Here is a 12,792-nt window from a genome sequence, read left to right on the forward strand (position 1 = left end):
CTGTTTATTTCTTTTAAGTATAGCAGTCAGTCTGAGTAGATTGTACAGGTGCAGCTAAAAAATAATAACCCAATATAATATTATTCCTATACGTAAATGTTCACTGTGATGGCAGCTTTGCATAACATTAACAAAATGTATTTACTGAAAATAATCTATTGTCTCTATGATAACTGCATTTAAAACAAAACAGTTCTAACAATGGGCAGTCATTCACCTAGCAACCATTGTTCGGCAGTAAAGCCTGTGTCACAGACCACCCGCAGTATGTCCCTGTTTGTGCCAGTCTGGTTTTGTCTGTGGGAGGAGCCAAGAGAGCAGACTGCCTGTCAACACTACACTGTCTGAAAGGTGAGCTGAAGGGGAAGGACTGTTACTGCATCATGTACTCTTCATTTACCTGACAGGAAGACAATAAGACAAGTAGTTCATGTGCATTCAGCATTTAAAGGTAAGACAAATTTTTTTTCCAACATTGTAAATTCCCATAATTATTCCAATTTAAAGCCTCTGAAATAACATTTAAACCATCTTCAGGCTCAGGCTGATACATTTTTTTTTTTTTTTCATTCATTCTGAAACTAGCACTTTAATACACATCATTTCTTGCATTACCTGCATTTGGACAATTTATTGCAAACTTCTCCAGGAGAAATCAGTGGTTTGTATCATTATTTTCTGCAGCAGCAAATTAGCTGGTCCTTGTTCTTGCCAATCTGATAGATGGAAACAAGCCAACACCAACATATACTGTACCACAAATATAACAGGAAAAAAAAGAGCAAGACCCAGTAAAAGCTCATTACATCAGCTTTGTCCTGCTAATTCTCCTTGTCTATTACAGACTACATCCTGTGTTTCCAGGAAGGGTAAAATCCGTCCAAAGTGATTTAAATTACAAAGAAGCACAGGGATTATTTCACCTGCAATGATAATCCCATCTAAATGGAGCTTAAGTGCCCCAACTGCCAGATAAAGACAGAATGCTCTGACATTAATTATCCACATTTCTCTTCTGTATATCTGCTGAATCTTTAGTTCAGCCTAGAATGCTGCATGGCTGCGTCCCTGGTGTTCAGACTACATGACAGAGGTCCAGAGGTGGTGAGGGAGGTTCTCCTGGAGCGAGGCTGGGAGGAATTTGATGAAGAAGAACGAGAGGAGGGGGACTGGAACCTCTACTGGCGCAGCTCTGCATTTCGCAACTCAGAATATCACAGCCTGTTGCCATGGCAGCGCATCAACCACCATCCCAAAACTCTTGGCATCACGCGCAAGGTGATGCTCTGACATGTTGGGTTAACTTTATCTATTAAAGACATTCAGTTTTAGATGCTGCGCTCTTATAAAGGACATTAACCTGAGAAAGTATTGCCAAAAGAAGCATCTGTTTTAACAAATGATTTGTTGTTGCTTTAATCTAAATCAATTTACAGGAAACATACTGCTTTGTAAACATTGGGAAATGTAAATGTGACATCTCCTCAGTGCATTGAAACTGCATTTACAGCATCTTCCCACACCTTCCTCTCTCCTCAAGAGAATGTTACTGAGCTTTAAAGTGACTTTCAGCTCATTTTGTACTGTACCTGCAGAGATTTGTACTTTATTTTATTTTTTCCTCATTCCTTCATCTCCACACAGTTGACATTGTTTTTAACTTAAACTAGGCAGAAAACAAAAGAAATCTTGAAAAACTAGAAGCACTAGTCTTGTCATTTACACCCCATTAACACCTGGCATTAAAAAGCAGTTTGTGTCAGGATACATTATCTGAAGAAAAAACACATGTTGATGCAGGTGGAATATTGTTTTTTCAGTTAAAATGATCGCACTCTAAAAATAACGATTTGCATTTTTTTACTTTCATTTTGGAAGGACTGCTTGGCACGCAACCTGAGGAGGATGAGATCCACGTTTGGTTCATCTCTGTATGACTTCAGTCCAACTGTCTTCATCCTCCCCAACGACTACACTCGCTTCCTGGCTGAATACAACCGACTGCGTCAGACCAGAGGACCGTCGCTGTACTGGATATGTAAACCTGTGGATCTCTCCAGAGGCAGAGGGATCTTCATCTTTGAGGCTATGAAGGACTTGGTCTACGACTGCTCTGTGATTGTACAGAGGTACATCAGCAACCCTCTGCTGATCTCCGGCTACAAGTTTGACCTGAGGATCTATGTGTGCGTTAAGAGCTTCCATCCACTGACTGTTTACATTCATCAGGAAGGACTGGTGCGTTTCGCCACCGAGAAGTACAACCTGTCATCTCTGCAAAACCTGTTCGCTCACCTCACCAACACCAGCATCAATAAGTTCGGTCCTTTCTACAAAACCGAAAAAGGGAGAGTGGGCCAAGGATGCAAGTGGACTATGAGCAAGTTCAGGCATTTCCTCCAAAGCCAAGACATCAACGAGCGTCTTCTGTGGCAGAAAATCAACAACATCGTCACTCTGACCCTCCTCACCATCGCTCCCTCCGTCCCCTCCTGTCCGAACTGCGTGGAGCTGTTTGGCTTCGATATCCTTATTGACATCAAGTTTAAACCCTGGCTGCTGGAGGTCAACTACAGTCCCGCGTTGACTCTGGACTGTCAAGCCGATATCACAGTGAAGAAAGGACTGATCAGCGATCTGATTGATTTGATGAACTACACATCGATTGACAGCTTAAGAGAGAAAGCTTATCAGAAACATAAGTACAAGCAGCCTTGTTTCCATGCCAACCTTCCCTCACATGTTCCTGTGCTGTCCAAGTTTAAAGAAACCAAATTTCAGATTAAAACAAGTGGCATCCAGTCCTCACAAACTCAGGCCCTCCCTCTGCTGAAAACTCTTCCCCAGTCTGAACAGATGAAACAAAGACAATCCAGACAGCATGCTTTTGTCGCAGACATCCGAAGACACCTTCCCCCTGTTGACTTAAACAAGTTATTTGCAGCCAGGGGCAGAAAGACTAACACCACAGTTACCAAAACCCATACCGACAAGACCCTGAACCTGATACTTGCCCCACATTCAAGGACAAACACGTCAGTGGTAAACAGACCGACGTGTCCGGCCCTTGCACCGCGGCTGACGGACAACAGAAGTCTTCACGTGTCTGAGGTTACAAACCACGACCACACTGAAACAGAAGCTGAGCCGGAGCCCTCAGGAGAGACACACGTTTCCTCTAAGGTACCTGACATCCGACAGAGCGGGCTGGGATCCAGACGTTCTGCTGCGTCCTGGAAGCTCCCCAACATTTACAGGTATATGCTCTATACTGCTGTGCTTTCTGTAAGTTTGCAAAGACACCAGGCATTGAAGAGAATGTGTGAACTGGCTGACGATGAATGTCCTTCGTGCAAAAGTTAGATTCTCTCTTATTAGAAGTGGGTGTGCAAAGTCATTGTGGTATTTTTCTGCATTAATTAAACCCGACAAAGGACACATTAAACTCTCAACCTCTCAACAAAAAATGATTAACAAAATAAATCATCAAGCCAGCAAGCCAATAAGCAGCGTACAGAGAAGCACAAAACTCTTCTTTCTGCGGTTTAAGAGGCTTTTGAGTCTTTCCAAAAGTCCTTTCTCTGATTTATTAAGTTAACAAATTACAATGAGTCTGTTGCCAAACACAATCAGGATTTAAAAAAAAAAAGATTTGTTAAATACAATGCATAAATATTTAGACTGACTCCAGTTAGCTAATGTTCTTAAAAGCAAAACATTGTCCACACAGTGATGTTGTCCACCTGATTGTATGGATGTAATGCTGTTTGACTGAATGTATCATTACTAATATCTGTCTACAGGGAAGATCTCGAATGCATCACCATAATTAGTATTACATCATTCTTGGTTTCAGTGGCAACTTACTTTCTCTTGACCTAAATGTTTTTTTGGAAGCTTGGCCAATGATAAAATTTGGGGTTTTATGCCAAAAACTACATTTCATGGCTTGAAACTGCTCAGATTGAACCCAACTGAACAGCCGTTTTCAAAAGATCCAACCATTTATAAAGTGTAACAAACAAATGTTGTGACTGATTCACAGTGGGAGCCACAAGCCAGTAAGGACTCCTTTACAGGGAACCACAGCACTGAACGGACAACATATTCCTCCGCTCAGAGTCGGAGACTTCATACGGACCTTCCCCTTCAACACGGCCACTCTGAAGGCCTCGCGGCAGGAGCTGGATATCAAGAGCATCATACAGGAGCTTCATAAGCTGACGGGTCAGCTGGCTTCAGGCCAAGACAAGACAAAGTGGAGGAGGGAAGAGGACGAGCTGAAGGAAGATACAGAGGGCGAAGAAGATTTTGATTCACTGTTCTGGGGGCCGGAGGACCCTCCGCTGCTCAGTCGATGCTTCAAACCACGTGCAGAATACAACAGTTTGAAAACTACACCTCAAGTCTGATTGGAAAGCACAGATAAAAGAAATGTATCTGAAACAGGAAAATCATGGCGATAGTCCCGTTTCTTCTTTTCTTTTTTCTTCCTGGATTACTGCTAAGCTTTGATTTGTTTATCCTCTGATAAACTTAGAAAGTGGAAATGTGCAACACATCACTTCTGCATGTCGAAGGATTTTCCCAAGAAAAATCCTCCATGACAATAATGATAATGATAATACTGAATCATTATGTCATATCACTTGTCAGGATTTTTTATTACAATTATTGGAACCCTACTGTCAACAAACCATTTAGTTTCCTGTAATTTAATTCATTTGACTTTTTTCCTGTAAAGAGAAGGGAAAAAAAAGAGACAAAAACTGTCACAGTGACAATTATCAGTAAAAAGAAAAAAAATCATCCATTTGAGTCGGTGTCCTGTTGGACAGGAGCACTCAGGAGGCTTAACTGCTACATCATCACTGAGTTTATCAGATAACTCATTAACATTAATGACACGTGCTGGTACGTGATCTTGATCAAGAGAAATATTACTGTGAGACAAACTACACTTGATTGTTGAACCATGATTATGTCTGTGGGTTTTACAGATCCCTATTAAATACATTATTGAAAAATATTTCCTCCCTCACGCACACAGCACACTCTACCTGCACATATATGAACACACACATTCATTTTTCCCTGATGTGAACTCTGCCAGATGCATACTTGGTTTCCTGTCGTCCGTTGGCGTAGACGGTCCTAACTGTCCCATCAGGATACTCTCTCCTCTTATACTGACGAGTGTGGAGCTCTGTTTGACCGTTGGGGAAATCAACCACCTTCTCACCGGATCTAGAAGAGATGATGATGATGATCAAAAGCAAAACAGTATGAACGGGGGTTGTTTGTTGGTTAAATCAGCAGCTCCCCTCAGATTTACAGAGCTTTATAGTGAGTTTCTGTTCTGAGATAATGTTGCTCTGTAACTGCTGGATGTGAAAATAAACTGTTTGCTAACAAGTTCATCATATCTTAAAGGGAGATGATATGTCAACTGTAAGTTGTTTCTGCTGCCACCAACTGGCCAAAAATCAGTTGTTGCAAGTTTAAGGCTGCATGCAAGGTATGCCTGCACTTTTGAACATGCACTGTAGATAAATAAGTAGCACATGCTTTTTAATACTTAAATAGTCAAATGTAACACGTAAATAACATTAAAACATTGACACTGATTGTTGATGTTGAAAAGAAATGCTCCTTACACCTCCAGAACTTGCCTGTAAATCATCACGTTTTTAATTTTTCTCCAGTATCGGAGTAATAGAGTGATGAGTCCCATGAGTACAGTGCTAACAGAAACTGCTAATAGCTAATTTAGCTACTTTTAATGGTGCCAGTTTTCCAAAATGTGAACAAATATAAACTAAAGACAGAGTTGTAAGAAGTTGCTTCAACTTCGTCCCTCACTTTTGGGCCCCATGGTGTCAGACTTCAAACACATCTTCTTCCCCAGGTGTGATAAACTGGAGGATTTCAAGTATTTTTATTTCATCATACCTTCATGTCTAATGGAGTTATAAGAACCCATCATAACGCACCTTCATTTATTAAATGGTTGGTATCAAAATTCGATTTTGTCAGCGTCTGTCCTCGTGCTGGTTACCTCATGGTGTACGATCATTGATTATTTATTCATGAGGATACCTGTTAGCTGCCACCTTAATGACGGCTAGTCTTCCTGGGTTCCACTGGCTTCCTGACCCTGCGGACACCCTGAGATAAAGCACTGACTTCAGTCTTACGGGGAAAGGTGAACGACGGTGCCATCGCTGAAGATCGTCCTCTCGCTGCCGTCAGGCTCCAAGTACATGATGGTCTGGTCTGGAAATAAGATCTCTCTTTTCCCCCCAGGGTGTCGCCTCTCTGTTGACGGAAGGAGACATATTGTGAAAGAAATACTACACTGTCGGCTGTAGTCGTATACTGTGCATCTCTTACCGATCTGCTTGTTGGGGAAGTGAAGGATCTCCAGACCACTTGGGTAGGTGGTATGTGTTGTCTGTGAACCGGCGTAGTAATACACCTGTAACACACAGGCGCATTATCGGGTTTGACAAGTTCGATCGGGTGAACCATTTGAAATTCCTACCGTTGGGTTTTAAACGTACTTTAAGGAAACAAAGGGAACCACAGAGCTCACCACTTTCCCATCTTCCAAAATGTGTTTGACGTCTCCATTGACAAATGCCACTGTTTTTGTTTTCTGCTCTGCAGAAATGTCTTTCTTCGTCCTGTTAGTGAAAGTCATCAGGTTGCATCTGTTGGACAGAAGTCGCTCCATCTGGGCAGAAAAAGACAAAACTGTCAACGTGGTGGTAAAATTCCCTCAGAGGGCGATTTAAAGTTTCGTAAACTTGCACTTTTTCTTCTTTTCTTACTGCTACAGTGATCTATTCATCTTGTGTTTTTTTTTATTTTATATCTGACAACACATCATTTTTCCTTGGGATAATAAAGTATAAAGCTACTGTATCTATTTATCCATCTACCTAAAGCTTTTGATGATTTAGACTCATTTCTACAAGTCACTTTAGCAGGTAACCCTGTTTTATTGTCTTTTTCTGAATTATTTTGCGGCCAAAATCCCATCTTTACAAAGAAATAGTATTTGTCTCACCCACGAAAGAGTTTGTATTGTTGATGTACTGAATCTAAACTTTAATACTCATCTTTTTCATTGACTTTCAGTATGTGAGTAACACTTTAAATCAGACTCGGGCAGTGACAGAACTGGCACGAGGAGCATATCGACTTGCACTGCATAAACATGTAATGAGGTCAGTCAGTGCTTTGACACCATCTTTTGTTCGACCTCATAAATTATTGCCGGTGTGCTTAAAGACCACTTAACAGTGTATTATATACTTGAACAATTTGATACCAACAAGATTTAACAGCAGACACCAGGTGAACTCTAGAACGTCTGCACAATAGAAACAAGCATTAAGAGTTGTAACGTGGAAAAACAACACTAACAACACAACTGATCACTAGAGGAGGAGCTTATTTAAGTCTATCTTCTGTGTTTTATGGTATTTTAGAAACAAATCAATGAATGCTTCTTGGTTCTGATCTAACTTGAACTAACACCTCACATCTCTTTCAAGCGTTGCTCTCATCACCTTTTCTCTCCTCATCAGAGAGAGTACGCTGAGGGCCAGTGGAGGGCAGCGTGGCTTCATCTGTTTCTCAGGTCAAACCAGCAGAGAACGTTTAAACTGAGAACATCTTTGCCTCTGTACTGAACCTGAGTCATGACATGAGAGTGAGAATGTGCACATCCACACATGACTTCTCCATGTAGATTTGTTGGCTGAACAAAGGTTTCCTCAAATTTTTAGGCTGACAAATTTTGCCAAAGTCATGTACAGATTATCTCCATGGAGGAAAAAGACACTCACCTGATATGATAATACTTAATAATCTGAATTAATTTAAACTTTGATATGATACCAAAGTTTACTAAAACAAACCTAATGTAAAATTAAAAATATATTTTTTCAAGATTTTTCAGATTTTTCTCCGCCTGTTTCTAAACAGCAATTTATACATTTAAATATTATTGCTGGAAAAATTCTCCCACTCTGACAGCACAGCACGGCACGGCACGGCACGGCACGGCACGGCACGGCACGGCACGGCACGGCACGGCACGGCACAGCACAGCCCTTTATTGATTGTTTCAGGTCCTCAAATGTGACCACTGGTGCTGCTAAACTTGGCCTGTTTTCTCTGATTTATTTAAGAAGATCTTGAAGCTCAGCTCTTTACATTCTAGTTCTGCACTTGTGAGTGAAATCTGTCCCGAAACGAAGCAGAACCAGCAGCCTTATATGGCTGTTTTTGGGGCTTTTGATTATGCTAATGATCATATTTCACGAACGTGCAGCTCCTCATGAACAGCTGCTATTCATCAGGCTGAAAACGGTGATTTGCAAGTTAAGAGAGTCGGATTTGGAGAAAAAAAAAAACTCAAAGAAAAAAGTAAGAGAAGTTCAGGATGAGAACCTGAAAACATCCCTGCATGAGGCCCGATGTGACAGTGTTCAACACACATACGTTTCCTCTGCAGCCTGCAGAGGAAATTTGTCTCTAATCTTTTCAATTTCAGCTCTTCCTCCCTTGAAATGAGTGAGCAAAAATGTGAGACACTTCAGTCAGGCCTACTACAGACAGTAAAGAACCAGTTTTGAGTGAGGCATTGAATTGAGCTGTTTTAAATGTCACAGGCAAAACAAGTGGAAGACAAAAGTGGGATGTGATGTTAAGACGTTTTTTTCTTCTCTATCCTCCTCTATCAAAAATACTGAGCCCGAGCAGTTTTATCTGAAGACTATAACGGTATTAACACAAATGTTACTGAGCAGGTTTGTTTGAAACATTATGTAATTTAACCAGAGTGTTTTGTTACATGGAGATCGATGCATTGACTGTACGTCTTCACAACACAACAAGCTTGAGGGATTCAAGTGGCTCAAGTGTTTCAGTTAACTATATAATAACAGTTAGACAAACCATTAGGGAGGGTAAAATAAGGGAGATAAGGATATATTGATAAGATTCAGAAGACCATACAATGTATTACACCTCTGTTTGTTCCTCCTGGTGCAGTGTGTGCGCTGCTGCAGTGCATCGTCTGGCCAGCAGAGGGCACTGCGGTGCAGCTGTGAGCTTCCTCCTCAGCTCACAGTTTTCTCTGATGAGCTCCTGAAGCTGGTGTCGAACTACAGACCAGTCACTCTCTCTCTGTTTAAACTGCTGCTGAAGGGCCTCCATCTGCTGCCTGAGGGCCTGCACACACACACACACACACACACACACGCACGCACATGAACGCACACACACACACGGAGGCAGGACACAAGCGTCCACTGTAAGCCTGTTCAAAAACACGTTACTCTGTGTGTGACTCATGTGTTGACTTTAAGAAGTGGGAGTATGTTTGTAAATGTTTGAACAGATTTACGCCATCGCGTGTTTAACCGCTGGCCATCACACCTGATGACACGAGGTCCCATAAAAAAAACAGGAAACAGCCTCAAGTTAATTGAAGTCAAAATGAAAGCAACAACTATGGTGTGTTCTCCCAAAAACACCCAGGTGCTTATTACGTCAAGTTTCCCTGAAACTATTCTAATTGTTTAGCATTTCATAGCGAAATCCTCGTCTTCTTTACCTCTAGTTTGGGGTCAGTATCTTACTCACAAACTACATCCCCCAACAGTTTAAGAAAACACTTTCCAAAACAGTTTACACAAAAAATGTTGCATTACACTGAATTAGTTTTATTTTGTATTATACATGAGCTTGTAGAGGTATTAGATATCATTTTTTAGGTTCTTAAAGGTTCCATATAGTCTAAAGGTCTCTGTCCATGTGTTGTTTGATGATAGATCAGGTCTAGGTTCTATACTAATACTGTGAAAGTATCAAAGCGCTCACTTAAAACGAGCCGTCAGGACTTCTGGAACTTTGTGTTGTCACAACAAAGCAGTCACCGTTCTCAGCCAATCCCCAAGCCCCGCCCACCTGGACCCACCATCCAGCCTTGTGGGATTTGATTTCTTTGAGTGTTTACCTGAAATCTGCTGTATTTTTATTCAATCACTCAGAAAAGAGGCTCAGAGCCTCCTCTCTTCTGATTGGCTCACTGAGCTGTTGTTACTAGAGCCCCAGAGAGAAGCCTGAGAGAGCAGATGTAAAACTACACTGAGATGGTTTTTGGTTCTTAAAACCACAAATATATCTTCTTATGGATCAACACTTCAAATAAAACACTGGAGAAGAGTAAAACATTTGAGGCAAGATTTTGGTATGAGTTTGCTTTCTGGGAAACAGAAATGTGGACATGCTGATTATCTTGAGATGACAATCTCTGTGCAAACTGTGTTAATGTGCAGATCATATGCTCGCCTGTTTAAGAACAGCAACTTATTGTTGATTTCAGTAGCTGTTGAAAAACTCTCTTCAGGAGACCATAAAGACATGCTGATTATCTGAGAGGAAACGCTCTAGATCTTCCTGATCTGTCAGGATTAAACCTGACTCCACCTTCCCCCAGGACACAGTGATTAAAAGTGTGTTGCTTTGTAATACTGTAAAACATTGACAGATAATAAAGCTGAGATTGAATTATGTTTAGCCAATATACTTTGGGCACAGTGAAACTTCTCATTTTGCTGGGGACTTCTTGGAGACTTTGCACCCTGCAACTCTCTGAAGTTTCATTGTCACCTACAGCTTTATCTCACCTGTTCTACACAAAAACACTGTTTGCTAAGTATTATTTTAAGCCTCTCGCTGTCAAATAACAGCTGCTTTTACCACGCCCCCTGACATTAGGTTTCAGAGCAGCTGCGCTAATCGTTTCCAGTATGACAGGCAGATGAGTGAATCAGAGAAAAACAGGCAGAAACTTGTCCAGGTCTTTTGTAAAGGAGAAAACACAGGGGCAATTAACTGGACGACTTTTCCCGCAGACAGTTATTCAAAAATGACACGAGCACCGTGTTAATTATCTAGGTTAAATCATCTTTACTTCGATAATAACAAGCAATTTCGCAGCAATCATGAAGCCGTTCACAACAAATACACAATCTATTGTCGTCTCGTGGAGGTGAGTCTGGGTGTGCAATCAAGTTTCACATTCACTTCACACAAATCCTGGCTGAAGCACTGCCATTAAAAAGCTTGTGTTTCTAATTGCCGATGATAATGCTACACCGGTGGTACCAGTTCTGCAACATACACATTGTAGGAGTGGGCAGTTCTCATGGCTCAGAGGAAAACTGGAAGGAGCTTTTGGGAAATCCAGGCAGTAAATTATTACTCTGACACAGATAAGTGTTACACAGCAGTTTCATGAGGGAGCAGTTCACCTCCACGGTATCTATGGGGAGCGATCAAATGTGTGTAATACAGCTTGGTGGGAGAGGTGGTGTTGTGAAACAGGTCCATGATGTCATGAGAAAGAACGAGGCAGTTTGTTAAGCAATACTCCTGCATAACAGCCTCACGGCCAACATTTTTGCAACTTACAGAACATGCAGGCAGTGTTTTATCTTTTTGTACTGTCAACAATGAACATAATGAAATTTGAGCCGACTCTAAGCCAATGAAAACCAGGGTTGTGGCCATGCTGGTGCATTTGAACTATATATATTCCTTCGTTGTGATCATGACACAAACACTGATTCTATATTTGTTTGAACTGAAGTAGGGGGTGTATTTATGATAACTGGGATATTTAAAAAAGGAAATATTGATACTGTGTTGATAATACACATATGATAATGATATTGTGATCATGGCCTTGTGGATCTTTATCAGTGCATCCAGTTGCCTTTTCACTATCCATTAAGAGTCACTGTTGTTTTTGCACAGTTATGGTAACAGACTCTTTTTCTCCACCTCCCTACACTTCATTTGATGGATTTAACTGATAACATTATTAATTTATATACTTATTTTATACAAACATCACAATAACATCTGAATTCTAGTAATTCTTTTGGCCATGATAATCATTAAGAAACATATAACTGAAGCGAAGTGGTAAATGGACTGCACTTTTCCATTCTTATTGACACATTCATACACTGATGGAAGAGCCATCAGGGGCAATTTGGGGTTCAGTTTCTTGCCCAAGAACACTTCGACATGCAGACTGGAGGAGCCGGGGATTGAACCACCAACCCTCTGATTAGTGGACGATCAGCTCTACTTCCCGTGCCACAGCCGCTTGCATCCAGCTAGTTTTAAATCCTGACTTTGTTCTACTCCAAACACGTTTGGTCTGACACAAAGCTACATTTTCTCTCACCCAAGACTCACCTCAACTTCACTGGTGTCCAGTTTGTCCAGGCTGTGCTGACTCCTCATGGCCTCACCCTCTTTTCTGTCACCGAGGACGTCACCTCCTTTGCAGCTTCTCTCCAAGTTTTCTCTGCGTACAAACAGAGCAACTTAGGAAACACTGCAAAATATTAGAAATAATAAGAAAAGACTGAGAGACTACAGTCATGCAAACAGCTCTGTGAGGCTGGAGATGGATGCTAATATTAGCTTGGTAGCATGCTCACAATGACAAAGCTAAAAGCTGAAAATTAAAAGGTATAATGTTTACCATTCCCCACAGTACAAGCAGCGACAGTGGTATAAAACAGATGTAAAGTGGGCGTAATTGCTTGTTCATGTCAAAACTTAACACATTACAACATTAGATACAATATGATTTTACGCCTGATTTTGCCGCTCATTTTTATCTTCAAGCTCAATATCTGATCAATCCAGCATAAGATCGTATCAGATTGTATCAGTTTTCCCTCCAAAAACAGT

General features: G+C 41.1%; 2 protein-coding genes across 3 annotated transcripts in view; one reads left to right on the forward strand and one right to left on the reverse strand.

Annotated features, from left to right (window-relative positions):
- The first annotated feature begins 57 nt into the window (after positions 1-57).
- Positions 58-4,576, forward strand: ttll2 (tubulin tyrosine ligase-like family, member 2). Its single transcript, XM_087169617.1, has 3 exons — positions 58-1,278; positions 1,879-3,257; positions 4,046-4,576. The coding sequence occupies exons 1-3, from the start codon at positions 1,057-1,059 to the stop codon at positions 4,410-4,412; spliced, it is 1,968 nt and encodes a 655-aa protein (XP_087025743.1). The 5' UTR covers positions 58-1,056; the 3' UTR covers positions 4,413-4,576.
- Positions 4,577-4,645: 69 nt separating this feature from the next.
- Positions 4,646-12,792, reverse strand: part of LOC111672552 (uncharacterized) — a 38,986-nt gene continuing 30,839 nt past the window's right edge. Inside the window, exons 7-12 of one of the 2 annotated variants that reach the window (XM_023429989.2) lie at positions 12,289-12,400; positions 9,043-9,246; positions 6,596-6,736; positions 6,394-6,478; positions 6,198-6,318; positions 4,646-5,247 (exon numbers count right to left, since the gene is read on the reverse strand). In XM_023429989.2, the coding sequence (XP_023285757.1) occupies positions 5,085-5,247; positions 6,198-6,318; positions 6,394-6,478; positions 6,596-6,736; positions 9,043-9,246; positions 12,289-12,400 (826 nt within the window). In that variant the 3' untranslated portion in view covers positions 4,646-5,084. Of the gene's footprint in view, positions 5,248-6,197; positions 6,479-6,595; positions 6,737-9,042; positions 9,247-12,288; positions 12,401-12,792 lie in introns of both variants that reach the window. The other variant, XM_087169618.1, reaches the window with a different exon arrangement.

Source organism: Seriola lalandi, unplaced genomic scaffold, assembly GCF_002814215.2.
Source record: "Seriola lalandi dorsalis isolate HSWRI2012SDOR001 ecotype SW California unplaced genomic scaffold, Sedor1 jcf7180002054901, whole genome shotgun sequence".
In the NCBI taxonomy this organism is placed as follows: domain Eukaryota; kingdom Metazoa; phylum Chordata; class Actinopteri; order Carangiformes; family Carangidae; genus Seriola; species Seriola lalandi.

Coding starts and splice junctions, on each gene's coding strand:
- ttll2 (XM_087169617.1), top strand. CDS start 1,057: ATGGCTGCGTCCCTGGTGTTCAGACTACATGACAGAGGTCCAGAGGTG. Junction 1,279..1,878: donor CTCTTGGCATCACGCGCAAG/GTGATGCTCTGA, acceptor TCATTTTGGAAG/GACTGCTTGGCACGCAACCT. Junction 3,258..4,045: donor AAGCTCCCCAACATTTACAG/GTATATGCTCTA, acceptor ACTGATTCACAG/TGGGAGCCACAAGCCAGTAA.